General features: G+C 41.9%; 1 protein-coding gene across 1 annotated transcript in view; it reads left to right on the top strand.

The window, feature by feature from the left end:
* The first annotated feature begins 7,060 nt into the window (after positions 1 to 7,060).
* The window catches only part of DHX8 (DEAH-box helicase 8), a 41,800-nt gene continuing 34,904 nt past the window's right edge, over positions 7,061 to 13,956 (top strand). The window contains exons 1-4 of the mRNA XM_003786301.3: positions 7,061 to 7,381; positions 11,890 to 11,975; positions 12,583 to 12,655; positions 13,056 to 13,141. Of these exons, the coding sequence (XP_003786349.1) occupies positions 7,234 to 7,381; positions 11,890 to 11,975; positions 12,583 to 12,655; positions 13,056 to 13,141 (393 nt within the window). The 5' untranslated portion in view covers positions 7,061 to 7,233. The remainder of the gene's footprint in view (positions 7,382 to 11,889; positions 11,976 to 12,582; positions 12,656 to 13,055; positions 13,142 to 13,956) is intronic.

Below are 13,956 nucleotides of genomic sequence, written 5' to 3'. Positions count from 1 at the left end.
TTTTTTTTTTTTTTTTTTTTTGAGACAATGTCTCGTTCTATTGCCTGGGCTGGAGTGCAGTGGCATCATCATAGCTCACTGCAACCTCAAATTCCTGGGCTCAAGTGATTCTCCTGCCTCAGCCTCCCAACTAGCTTGGACTATAGATATGTACCACCATACCCAGCTAATTTTTGTATTTTTTGTAGAAATGGGGTCTCACTATTGTCTAGTCTGGTCTTGAACTCCTGGACTCAAGCAATCCTCCAGCCTCAGCTTCCCAAAGTGCTGGGATTATAGGCATGAGTCATCATGCCTGGGCTCAACAATCTTTGAAGAAATCATGAGCACACAAACAAGGATGGCTACAGACATTCCATTATAAGACCTGGCCGTGCTTAATTATTGGCTGTGGTGCCCTCTGATTTGTTTAAAATTAGCCCAGAGGATCCCACAGTCATTCTTAATTTGGCCTAAGCAAGCTCATTTAAAATAGATCTTGGTATTCTGAAAGCTTTCCCAGCTTGTAAGGAATTAAAGGAATCAAAGGAATCAGGCAGGCTGCAGCATGTTTGCATGAAGACTCACATCTAGCCCACAAACACATATAAAATGCTTATACAGTATTAGTTATCTTGTATACACATACCCATGCACGTAATTATAGTGGATGGCATACCAAAGGCTCAAAATAGCAAAAAAGTTATCTAAATTGCAGTTTAGAATTTCTGAATTTACTACCTTTTCCTGAGAAGTCCATGTGCTGATGATATTGTTAGCCTAATAAAAAAAAAAAGGAAATATAGGTTTTATCATCTGAATGAGCCATCTCCATCATATGGCAGAATTTCTGTAACTGGTTTGTGGCTGTGGGAAAACCACTCAATCTGTTCCATTCAACGTGTTTGCATGCCTACCACATGCAAGGTTTTTGAGATGGATTTCAGGGGGATGACTCAGACTTGCCTTAAAAGAGAAGGGCCTTCTGAGTAGGGACTTTCGGTAAAAGTAAGTGCAGAAACTGCAATAGTTCTGCACAGGGCGTATTTAGAAGTGGGGACTAGCAAGTAGGCTGGTTTGGCTACAGTGTATGGGGACATGCAGAGATTGCAGGGAGCTAAGGTTGTAGGGAGCTATTCACTGATGTAGAGGTCATGAAGGAAGGTGGCATCACAAATATGGAACCTGGGGACTCTGAGAATGGGACTGCCTTTCCTTTCTTTCTTTTTTTCTTTTTAGAGACAGAGTCTCACTTTGTTGCCCTCGGTAGAGTGCCATGGATTCACAGCTCACAGTAATCTCCAGCTTTTGGGCTTAGGCGATTCTCTAGCCTCAGCCTCCTGAGTAGCTGGGACTACAGGTGCCCGCCACAATGCCTAGCTATTTTTTGTTGCAGTTTGGCAGGGGCCAGGTTTGAACCTGCCACCCTGGGTATATGGGGCTGGTGCCCTATTCACTGAGCCACAGGCGCAGCCTTTCTTTTCTTTCTTTTTCTTTCTTTTTATTTTATTTTATTTTTTTTGTCTCTGTTGCCTAGGCTGGAGTACAGCAATGTGATCATAGCTCATTACAACCTTGAACTCTTGCACTCAAGCAGTCCTCCCATCTCAGCTTCCTGAGGGGATTACAGACATGAGCCACCACATCCTATGATTATATTGTGTCTTAAACCCTTTCCAACTCTGAGAAATATGAGTGAGTGAATATTGCATTTACATCCAAATTTCCAAGCAGCTGACAGTGTGACCCTAACCAATCCTTGTTCTAATACATGTGAAGTCCCATTAAGTCCAAGTCTATCCCCATTGACTTGGGGGTTTCTGCATGTGCGCAATGATGAGGATAATCAATCCATATTGGACCTCTATGTCTTTCAAAGACTTCTATATAGCTATATGTGGTGGTTCATGCCTGTAATCCTGTAATGTGGTGGTTCAGCACTCTGGGAGGCTGAGGCAGGAGGATTCCTTGAGTTTATGAGTTCGAGACCACCCTGTGCAAGACTGAGACCCTGCCTCTACTAAAAATAGAAAAACTAGCTGGGTGTTGTGGTGGGTACTTGTTAGTCCCAGCTACTTGGGAGCTGAGGGAAGAGGCTCTCTTAAGCCCAAGAGTTTGAGTTGTTGTGAGATGTAACGTAATGCCATGGCATTCTAGCCTGGGCAACAGAGTGAGAATCCATTGCAAAAAAAAAGAGAAAAGAAAGAAAGAAATTGTATAAATTCTACTCATACCATCATTTGAGAGTAGGCTGTGGGAGTTAGGAAAGATTAGTCTTCTTGGTCGCAGAAAAGCAAATACATGACTAAGAAGAAAAAATATCTTTGCCCCACACATACCCATGTGATAGAAGTTTATCCTTACTTCCCTCTTTTCTTTCCCTCAGCCAATTTGAAAATAAAAAAAAAGGTAAAATGTTGATGTCCTGGAACGAATCACTTTGAAAGGCTGAACCACAAGTTAGTGTGTATGGGAAGACTCAGACTCAGCCCACTATTGTGAGGAAAAGAGGATGCTTGTTAGGGACTTGTGATCATTATTGAACCAGGCAGGGGGACCAGGGGCCCTGATCTCTGTTTCTTTATGCTGTGTTCTGAAAGCAGGAGCTCATAATTGCCCCATATGCTGGTTTTACATAGTATTTGGTAGCTCAGCTGGGTGGAGTGAACCCTGGGAAGAGATGCATTCATTTTTAGTTACTTCACCAGATTGTTAATTTTCACTCGGGAGGCATAAATCACCATAATTACTGTAATCCCAAAGTGAAGGGGCTACTATTCTGGTACAAGGGCAGCATCTATTGCTACCACCACAGCTGTTCTACCTGAGGCTCAGGGCTGGGGGTGGGTCTGGGGGAAGAGCTGCCTATGGCTAATATTTGGGATGGAGGGCATGCTGAGAACTCATTCTCTTGTGAGGGTGGGGGGACAAATGGAGGTCCTGGGGGAGAAGCTTTTCTGTTGGCTGGTAACAGCCCAGGATTTAAGCCAGAGTACTGGCTGTGGGCTCTTGGGACAGCTGTTTACATGCTTGGTTTGCAAATAGGATGTCAACAGAACTTCAGAACCAGAACATCAGTCCCCTTCTCTATCTCTTTTTCCTATCACTTCTTGGTTTGCCTTTGTTCTTGTTTTTACATCTCTCTTGGGGGAAAGCCTTAAAAGTTCCTGAATTATCTCAAATAGAAACCAGAGACTGCAAAAACACCCCAATTCCCCAGAGTGGGGGCTAAATGCCATTAGAGAGAAGAAAAAGCCCAGTGTAACTTGTTACTTTGTCATCCATACTTGTAATATGGATTTAGAAAGTTTTTTTTTTTTTTTTTTAAAGAAAACTAACCTAAACTAAGTCTAAGAGACACCCACTAGATTCTGAATCAGGGTGACTTAAAAAATGAACAACTCTAGGCTCGGTGTGGTGGCTCACATCTTTAATCCTAGCATTCTGAGAGGTGAAGGTGGGAGGATCCCTTGAACTCAGGAGTTCAAGACCAGCCTGAGCAGGAGCAAGACCCTATATCTACTAAAAAGAGAAAAATTAGTCCAGGCACAGTGATTCACACCTGTAATCCCATCACTCTGAGAGGCCAAAGAGGGTGGATTGTTTGAGCTCAGGAGTTCAAGACTAGCCTGAGCAAGAGATCCTGTCTTAAAAAAAAAATAGCTGGACATTGTGGCAGGTGCCTATAGTCCCAGCTACTTAGGAGGCTGAGGTAAGAGAATTGCCCTAGCCCAAGAGTCTGAGGTTGCTATGAGCTATGACGCCATGGTGCTCTACTGGGGGCAAGAATGTGAGACTCAGTTTCACAATAAAATAAAATAAAAATAAAAAAATTAGCTGGGTATGTGGCTGGGGCCTATAGTCCCAGCTACTTGGAAAAGAGGAGAATCACTTGAACCTAAGAGTTTGAGGTTGCTGTGAGCTAGGCTGATGTCACAGTATTCTAACCTGGGCAACTGAGTAAGACTGTCTCCAAAATAAAACAAAACCCTCATAAATAAAATGTGAAAATTCCTCACCATTACCATGGACAGTGAAGAGATAAAAAGGTAGAAATAACATTTTCTTGACAAGTTGACATCATAGTGGTGTCTGGGTACCTGGCTTTGGTTTTGGCCTGACATTTTAAAGGTAGTATTAAAGTGAGGGAGAAGAAGAAACTTGACTGTAACAAAAAAGACAAAGACTGCCAAGGAGAAATGTTTCTTTGCCTAATATAATACTAGAAAGCCTTGGAGAATTTAGAGCCCAAAGCATCCATTATTGCTAATGGCCTAAGAAGGAAGGGAATTTTAGGTCAGGAATGTTTTGCAAAAAACGAAGATAAGGCAGATAAATAATGGATTGCAACACCTAAGTTGCCCCGAGATACACACACCCTCCTCCAGGCTGCCCTCAGAAGACAGGGAACAGATCTGCTTTGTTTGTTTCTTGCAATCACCTGCCCTCATGTTTGGGCAGCAGAGAGACCTGAGCTATAAACACAGCTCTGCTAGGAGCTCCCTTGGCCGAGTATGGCATTTAGAGTATTCGAGTATTCTAATTCTTCCTTGATGTTTTTTACTGTCTTTCAGATTTGTTCATGATCCTTTCCATTACCTGCCTCACAGTGCCTGGGCACAAAGTCGATGCTCAGTATAAACTTGATAAGTTGGTTCAAATTCCGAGAAGAATTTTGGGGAAAGTCAATTCAAGAGTGAAAGAGAGGGGTATTTCCATATGCCTAGCAGTGAGGGCCTCCAATGAAAGGGTTCACATCATTTTCACCAGGGTCTTTAAATGGTTCCCAGGCTCTCTGGTTGGGTCAGGACCCCAAGGGAGCAGTGAAGAAAGGGCCATTTTTCTGAAGTCTCTGCATGAATGACAATAGTCACGTGGCAGTCACATGCTTAGAAGCAAATATTCTGATTTTCTCTTCAAGAGCAGAGATGTTTCTCCTAAGATCCCAGTTTTACCCCAGCAGAAAAATCCAAGAATGTCTTGGTTGCAGCCATGTTATTTTATTTTGGTGATAGGAAAGCTTGTGATTTTTCTTATCAACTTCCCTGAGGATTTTTTTTTTTTTTTTTTTTTGCAGTTTGGCCAGGGTCGGGTCTGAACCCACCACCCTCGGCATATGGGGCTGGTGCCCTATTCACTGAGCCACAGTCACCGCCCATAAGTATTACTTTTAATATTTGCTATTGAGATATATGTTCAATAATTCAAGTAATTCTAAAAACTCTTACAGTGTTTATTGCTACTACTATTACATGTTAGTAATTCTACAGCTCCTTTTCTGACAGCTTTTAACACAAAACAAACTCTATATCAGCACTTATTTAGGTACTGGAGGAAAGCAGAATAGAAATGTGAATTTTGAAAGGCAAAGCAGCACAGAGAAGGAAGTCAAGTGGAATAAGCCTCTGAAGTCCTAATGATACCGCAATTTTTTCCTCAGTAGGTTCTTGTTCTTGGGGATTTGAAGAATGAACCCCACCGACCACAGATCAGTGGTAAGATAGGATTTTTATTAGATAGAAAGAAATACAGAAGAAGTAAAAAGCACCTGCGTTTCTGGAAGGGGCAAAGAACTAAGTGGGGAATCTCTACCTGGGCTCTTCATCTAGGGTACTAGGTTTTGAGAATTACACTTGGCCGGGACTTGGTAGGTAGAAAAACATCTTTTCAAAGTCTTTGAGTGTATTAACAAATGTATGAATGTAGTTCCTCCTCCACTAGGGTAAGGTTATCAAGTCCTTATAGTTTTTGTCTCCAAGAAGGGATTACGGTGTATGCTCCCTATTCAAGGTGGAACAGCCCAAAAAACCATCTCAGGCTGCTTTGTTCATGATCTTGTTACAGCCCAGAGGTTGTGTCCTGAAAAAGGCAGCCTGTTTGTGCCTGGAAATGGGGGTCTGATTTCTGAGGTCACCGGGCCTAGAGAATGGGTGGTGGAATCCATGTCCAGCCCTGAGTGGTGGAATCCTGTATTGCTAACTCCAAGCTGGCAAGTTGAACACATTTAATCAAGTGCAGGGTTTTCCATTCCAATTATGGGAAGGAGAAAGAGAAAGAGGATAGGGCGGGAAGAGCTCAGAGGGTACAATCCTCAGGAACCTGCAAAGGTGGAGTCCTTGGAGGCAGTGAGGACTGCTTCGGTTTTCCCCTCCTGTCCTTGGTGAGATGTTGGAGGGACAGATCCGAAGGTGCACCAGTGTAACTAGCCACAACAAGAAACAGCAGAAGAGTCAGGTTTCCTCACCGTTTGAATGGCTAGGCACACACGTTGGGGGGCCTCACATTCCTTATTTATCACAGAGCACGGTGGTGTGGGGAATTCCCTACCCTACCTTAGGGTTACCACAAGGGAAAAAGGGAGCTGACATAGAAGGTGGGAGACCCGAACTTATAACCTTGGGTTCAAAGCACAGCTGACATTTAGGGGGTGCAAGTTCTGAGAGGACTGAGAGTATCAGCATCAGGACAACTGGGGGATGTGAAAGTAGGTTTTCATGAGAGAGGAGGCAGGTGGCTCTGTGGGGCAGACTGACCACTGTCTTGGCTTTGGGATATAATGGTAACTGGCATTTGTAACGTGCCTAAGGTGTGTCAGGTGCCTTGCCTAGTTTTCACCACCTACACCCAGTTACAATAGTGTTGCCCAGTTTACAGATGAGAAAAACAAGGCTCCAAAATTAACTTGCCCAAGGTACCCAGCTGGATAGTGTAAGTTCTAGTTTCCTTTTCTGTAAAATGGGAGCAGTTAATCCACCTCCTGCTGTTTTGTTAAGAGTCTCTTGAGAGCGAACATCAGAAGCCACGAATAGTCGAGCCCTAAGAACATGCGGGTCTACAAGAAAGAGAGTTTTGCTTTTCCCAGACGCGTTTAGAAGTCTTTTCCAAAGCTTCCAAAGCGCAGGCGCGGACGGTACGAGGCTGCCTCCGGGCGCTCCTTGCGCAGGCCACGGTCGCTCTCTGCCGACTTAGAGCAGGAGAGCGTGGAGAGGCAAAAAGCCTGAGGGCGGGCGGAGATCTAACTTACCTATAGAGGGCGCAAGTCGGCGTGGCGAGTAACCCTCTTGCCGGCCCTTCCTTAAGAACTTCCTGTCTGATCTCTATGATCCATCCTGTGCGGCCAGAGAGGTTCCTAAAGTTTTCAATTTTTCCGGTAAACAAAAGAGACGTGGGCCAACCCGGAAGTAAAAGCTAGAACCCGGCTAGAGCACCTCCGAGCTCGGGTAGGGAGGAGACGGCCCAGGGAAAGTTGTAGCCATGGCAGTTGCTGTGGCCTTGGCGGGAGCCGTAGTCGGGTCGGAGCCAGGCCCAGCAGAAGAACTCGCCAAACTCGAATATCTGTCTTTGGTGTCAAAGGTTTGCACTGAATTGGACAATCACTTGGGGATCAACGACAAGGATCTGGGTGAGTCTGGGGAGGTCCCTCCGACCTCTGAGCTTGGATTGGGACTGAGGGAAGTGGCAGGAGAAAATGTGGTCAAGGGGCCTGGGGGTGTGTGTTTTGTGTGTCTCTCTATTTGTCACAGACAGCCGGGCCCAGGGAACCTGTGGCTGTGGCCTCTGCTTGAGAGCCCTGCAGTTCAAGTTGTTAGAAACGATTTTTCAGCTGGGCGCGATGGTGGCTTACGCCTGTAATGCTAGCACTCTGGGAGGCCGAGATGGGTGAATTGCTTGAGCTCACGAGTTACAGACCAGCCTGAGCAAAAATAAATAAATATAAGACCCCTGCCTCTACTAAAAATAGAAAATCTGAGGCAAGAGGATCGCTTGAGCCCAAGAGTTTGAGGCTGCTGTGAGCTGTGATGTCACAGCACTCTCCCAGTGCGACAGCTTGAGACTGTGTCACAAAACAAAACAAAAAACATTTCTCAGAGGAGTTGTCACTGAAGCCTGAGGCAGTCATCTCTGCTTGATTGGTTTTTTCCAGGCTGAAATAATTAAACGGCTTTAATAACAACAGCAGTAGCTGTGAATGACGGGCATTATTGGGTACTCACTATGTGTGAGATGTTATTCTCAGTTCTATATTTACATTGTCTTATTTGGTCTTCTTTTCTTTTTTTTTTTTTGAGACGGGGGTCTCACTTTTGTTGCCTCCCTCCGCCCCCATAGAGTGCTGTGGCGTCATAGCTCACAGCAACCTCAGACTATAGAGCTCAAGCAATTCTCTTGCTTCAGCCTCGCAAGTAGCTGGGATTACAGGCCTCGACCACAACGCCCGGCTCTTTTTTTAGAGCTGGTCTTGAGCTCCTGAGCTCATGCATTACTCCTCTCTCAGCTTCCCAGAGTGCCAGTATAGGTTTTAGCACCCGGCCTATACATACTATCTTTTTTATTTTATTTTATTTTATTTTATTTTATTTGAGACAGAGTCTCAAGCTGTCAACCTGCGTAGAGTGCAGTGGCATAACAGCTCACAGCAATCTCCAACTCCTGGGGCTCAAGCGATTCTCCTGCCCCCGCCTCCCAAGTAGCTGGGATTACAGGCGTCTGCCGCAACTCTCCACTGCCACAATGCCCCGCTTTTTTTGACAGTAGACATCATTGTTGTTTGGCGGCCTGGGCTGGATTCTAACCTGCCAGCTCAGGTGTATGTGGCTGGCACCTTAGCGGCTTGAGCCACAGGCGCTGAGCCTGTACATACTATCTTTTAAACATCAGTTAAATGTTTTGGGACAACCTGCATCTGGGGAGCTCAATCTGAGGAATGAGTAAAGTCTAGTGCCCTAGACCTATGGAGTCTCTATGAAGGTAAACAGGAATGGATGGGATCAAGGGTCTTAGTGGAAGGATTGACCTAGAGGATAGAGAATATGGTTGTAGATGCAGTGGGTCTACAGATTGGTGGTAGGAAGAATGAGTGAGAGTTCCATTTGACTTATTTCTAAATCAGCGGTTCTCAACCTGTGGGTCGCGACCCCTTTGGGGGTCACCTAAGACCATCTTGCATATCAGATATGTACATTACGATTCTTAACAGTAGCAAAATTACAGTTATGAAGTAGTAACGAAAATAATTTTATAGTTGAGGGTCACCACAACATGAGGAACTGTATTAAAGGATGGTGACATTAGGAAGGTTGAGAACCACTGTAAATGAAAATGAAGTGAAATCATCAATTGAAGAGATAAAAGGGAAGGGGCAGATGACAGAAGGGGTAAGGAAGGTTAGCTATATGACCTTGGATAAGATACTTGGTTTCTCTGAAGCTGTTTTATCATCTGTGAAGTGGGATGATAGTATCCTCACAGGGTTACCAGCTAGCACTAAGTAAAAGGTAAAGATTTATGTGATCTGAAGAGAAACCAGAATATATCCAACTAGCACTTTAGGAAGATGCACTGTAGCTAGTGTATTTTAGTTCATTTTTCTCTTGTCTCTCAGTGAATATGTGCCTGTCCTGTATAATTTTTCCTGGATCTCCCTCTTTGAGGTGATAATCTTGTCAGTTTTGCTATCTGGATAATGTTTCCTTCATTCCCCAAATATTGAGCTAAGGACTAGGAATATAGCAGAGAAAAAGATTTCTACTGTCATGGAGCTTATATTTCTCTCCATTTTTGTTTTAACTCCAACCCCCTTTCGTTTACCTGGTTGGCCCCTTTTAGAGGAAACAAGAAGTTATTGACCCCTTCCAGAGTTTCATTGTTTTGGTGTTAATCTCATGTACAAAAGTAAAATGAGGTGTGAACTCCATATTCTTTTTTTTTTCCTTTTTTTAATTATTTTTATTTTTTTTTATTGAATGGTAACTATGTACATTAATGCACTTCTGGGGTACAGTGTGGGGTTTTCACATGCAATCTGAAATACTTCCATCAAACTGGTCAACACAGCCTTCATGTCATTTTCTCAGTTATTGCTTTAAAACGTTCACATTCTACTCTTAGAAAGATTCACCTGTACCCCTATAAGACAAACCTCAGAAGTGATCCCTCCAAACCCCCTCCCTCCACCCATTCCTCCCTCCCATCTCCCTCCCCCCTCCCCATATTCTTAGGCTATTTGGTTATAGCTTTCGTATAAAAGGTATAAATTAAGAACTCCATATTCTTTTAGTTTATATGTAATTAAATATCTCAATTCGTTTGCATATAAACTATAAATAGACTTTTTCTGTTAAGTATGGAATTAACAAAATCAATAACATTAAAAATACTAACATTGGTTTAATGTGATAGACAGTGTTGTTTTTGAAACTAAATTGCTAGAGTTGGGTTTAATAATAGAAAGGTATATATTTGCTTATTTTGTTTTATTTAATGACTTGATTCTTCTATTTTTGGCCTTGATGGATTATTATTTAAATCAGTGTCGTCATTTTTCCTATTTTCAAGAATGAACTTGTTTTTTTATTTTATCATAACTGTGTACATTGATGCATTTATGGGGTACAGTGTACTGATTTGATACACAATGTAAAATGCTTACATCAAACTGATTAACACATCCATCACCTCGCTTACTTATAATGAACTTGTTTTTAACTACTAATCCATTTCTGATAATGGATTCAGTTAATTTAATTGTACCCCATAAAGTTCTGAAAATGAAAAATACTGATTAATAATGACTGGCAGTGTGAATGTGCTGTTGACTGCTTAGAAATGGGATTTTTGTTTATGGTGCCTAGCACCATGTCACTGAGTTCTCTCCCCACATTTCTTTAATGAATGTAGACTCTGAAGTCAGGTTGCCTAGTTCCAGTCCTGGCTCCACCAGTTATTATTGGGTAGGTCAGTGCCTCCAACCCTTAGCTTCCTCATTTATGAAACAGGATAGTAACGGCACCTACTTATGATGGATGTTATGAGGATCATGAGAATAACCCATCTAAAGCACTTAGTATAGTACCTGACACACAGTAATGTTAAATAACTATTAACTTTTGTCAGTGTTGTTGTTGACTTGTTATACATAAGCTATGTCCATGTAGTTTGATGGCATTTGGCTTTCACTTAATGTCATCAAAAGGTAAAGGTAAATTCTAGTATGGAAATGATATGGTAGTTTAACTTTATAGATTTGTCATGCAGATCTTTCATGTTATTTATTTATTTACTTTTTAAGGATTAGCATCCAAATGAAATTATTACTATGTTTTTGGTAGAGACAGAGTCTCACTTTATCGCCCTCGGTAGAGTGCCATGGTGTGTCACACAGCTCACAGCAACCTCCAACTCCTGGGCTTTAGCGATTCTCTTGCCTCAGCCTCCCGAGCAGCTGGGACTATAGGTGTCCACCACAATGCCTGGCTATTTTTTTGTTGCAGTTTGACGGGGGCTGGATTTGAATTCGCCACCCTTGGTATATGGGGCCAGTACCCTACCCACTGAGCCACAGGTGCTGCCCCCAAATGAAATTATTGGAAATTTTTTGTGGGACTTATAGTGTGAAACTTATTATCTTAATCTGTGGTAAAATGTACTTCCTTCTTGAAAGTTTCTTAATAAATAGCTCTAATATTAGATCTTTGAAGAACTAGGCAGGTTTGTAGAAAAAAATTGGGAAGCAAGTAATTTCTTTTTTCTTTTGAGGTAGCGTCCCACTTTCTTGCACAGCAACCTCAAACTTTTGGGCTCAAGAGATCCTCTTGCCTCATCCTTCCAAGTAGCTGAGACTATGGGGGCCTATCACAAGGTTGGTTGTTTTTTTAGAGATGGGGTCTCGCTCTTGCTCAGTCTGGTCTCAAACTCCTGAGCTCAAGGGATCCTCCCGCCTTGGCCTCCCAGAGTGCTAGGATTATAGGCATGAGCCATTGCACCAGCATCTTTTTATACTCTTACTGGATGGTTGTCTTTGGTTTTTATGACTGTTGGATAGCCTAATGAGTTTCATTTTCAGCATACTTGAAACTGATTTCTTATTCAAGTCTCCATTCTTTTCATTTTAATTTCTTTTCTTATTTGCAGCTGAATTTGTGATCAGTCTTGCTGAGAAAAATACCACCTTTGATACTTTCAAGGCTTCTCTGGTCAAAAATGGTGCAGAATTCACGGTATGTGTATCTAGCAACTTTTAATCACTAGATATTAATGTTTTAGTTCATAGATTTTTTTACTGGACCTGTTTTGTGTGCATAATTTATGTTTTAATGTCACTGTTGAATTTAAATTCAGATTTAATGTAGGATTTTGATATAGAAAGGAGATAATTTGTATAAACCAGTTAAATAAACCTTTAAGCATGTAATGTTTTCATGCCATTAGACAGTGATATAACCAAATTTGCTGTGACACCTTTCTAGTAAAACAGGGCAGAATTTCTATCATTAAGTTCCTGTAGGTATTTATATTTTTGTTCTGTGAGTCAAGAAGTCAGAAATAAGAGTTTGGGTTTGGGGACAGTTCTAAATCATAGGAAATAAAATGGTCGTGAGGCGCTAAATAACTTTTCTCCCCAAGAGTCCTAAAAGTATCAGCTCTCTCTGAAACTACTTTACTAGGTTCATGCTATAGCAGGTTGATACCCTGTGCTTCGTTTGTTCCAATTAAATTCTGGTGTATGAACACCCTTCCCTAAAGGACGTTCTTTGCCTTCTTCTTTTTCTAAGTGTGTTTAAGCACGGGTCTAGGCACTGACAATTTTTACATTTCTTTTCAAAGGATTCTCTTATTAGTAACTTGCTGCGTCTCATACAAACCATGCGGCCTCCAGCAAAGCCTTCTACAAGCAAAGGTGAGCAGAACTTCCAGCTGAGCTTAGTCTCCAGAATGGTTTAAATTGTGAGCGTTCTGTACATTGCATTTCTTTTCTTCTCAGCAGCTGCTGAGCAAGTAAATGCTCTAGTAAAATTTTTCAAATGCCTTATGCCAAAATTAAAATTTTAAGCCATAAATAAATGAGTACTCATGCACCTCTTCCCTGTTACATGCCCAGATAGTTTGTTGAAGATTTTGTGGTCATTGGTTTCAGAAAATTAAGTTTTATTTACAGTAATGTGTATGATTAATATGTAACAAAATGCCATGTTCTGTTTCAGTTTGATGCAAATCAGATGTTTAAGTTCTTTTATTGACCATTAATAATATTAAATGTATCTTTTTGTTAATCCCTTCATGCTCTTTAATGAAACAAGATCCAGTTGTTAAACCAAAAACTGAAAAAGAAAAGCTGAAGGAACTCTTCCCAGTCCTTTGCCAGCCAGACAACCCTTCTGTTCGGGTACGTTCTCCTTTACCTTTTTTCTATATCTCATAGTAGTTTTATTAATTTTAAGTTTGTTTTGTTGTAACATATTTTTCAATGTGAGTGAGTGATCATATCCTGAGCATGTACTATATATAGCATAGTGTTAAGGGATTTTGAGAGTGGAATTCTAGAGAAATGAGTTTGAGAATTGTGGGAAGCAGTGATTGGGGATATGAAATATATGTGAAATAACCAAAGGTTCTGGAACAGATATTTGATGTGTGGAAAAATTATTTTTGCTCCATTACATGTTAAAGGGTTTAATTTTTTAAGTATTTTTATTTTTAATTAATTAATTTTTTTTTTTTTTTTTTTGAGACAAAGTCTCACTTGGTCACCCTCAGCAGAGTGCCACGGTGTCATAGCTGACAGCAACCTCAAACTCTTGGGCTCAAGCGATTCTGTTGCCTCAGCCTCCCAAGTAGCTGAGACTATAGGAGCCTGCCACAATGCCCAGCTATTTTTTTAGAGACAGGGTCTTGCTCTTGGTCAGGCTGGTCTTGAACTCCTGAGCTCAAGCAATCTACCCACCTCAGACTCCCAGAGTGCTAGGATTATTGGCGTGAGCCACTGTGCCCAACTATTTTTATGTTTTTGAGACAGAGTCTTGCTCTGTTGCCCCAGCTAGTGTACAGTGGTGTCATCATAGCTCACAGCAACCTCAAACTCTTGGACTCAAGCCATTCTCCTTAGTAGCTGGGACTACAGGCTCACATTACCATGCCTGCCTAACTTTTTTTTTTTTTTTTTTGAGACATAGCCTCAAGCTGTCCCCCTGGGTAGAGTGC

The sequence above is a fragment of the Otolemur garnettii genome, unplaced genomic scaffold (assembly GCF_000181295.1).
Source record: "Otolemur garnettii isolate 467f Iridium unplaced genomic scaffold, OtoGar3 scaffold00018, whole genome shotgun sequence".
Lineage (NCBI taxonomy): Eukaryota > Metazoa > Chordata > Mammalia > Primates > Galagidae > Otolemur > Otolemur garnettii.
Note: the sequence above shows the minus strand (reverse complement) of the source record. Positions and strands in the feature narration are given on the sequence as shown.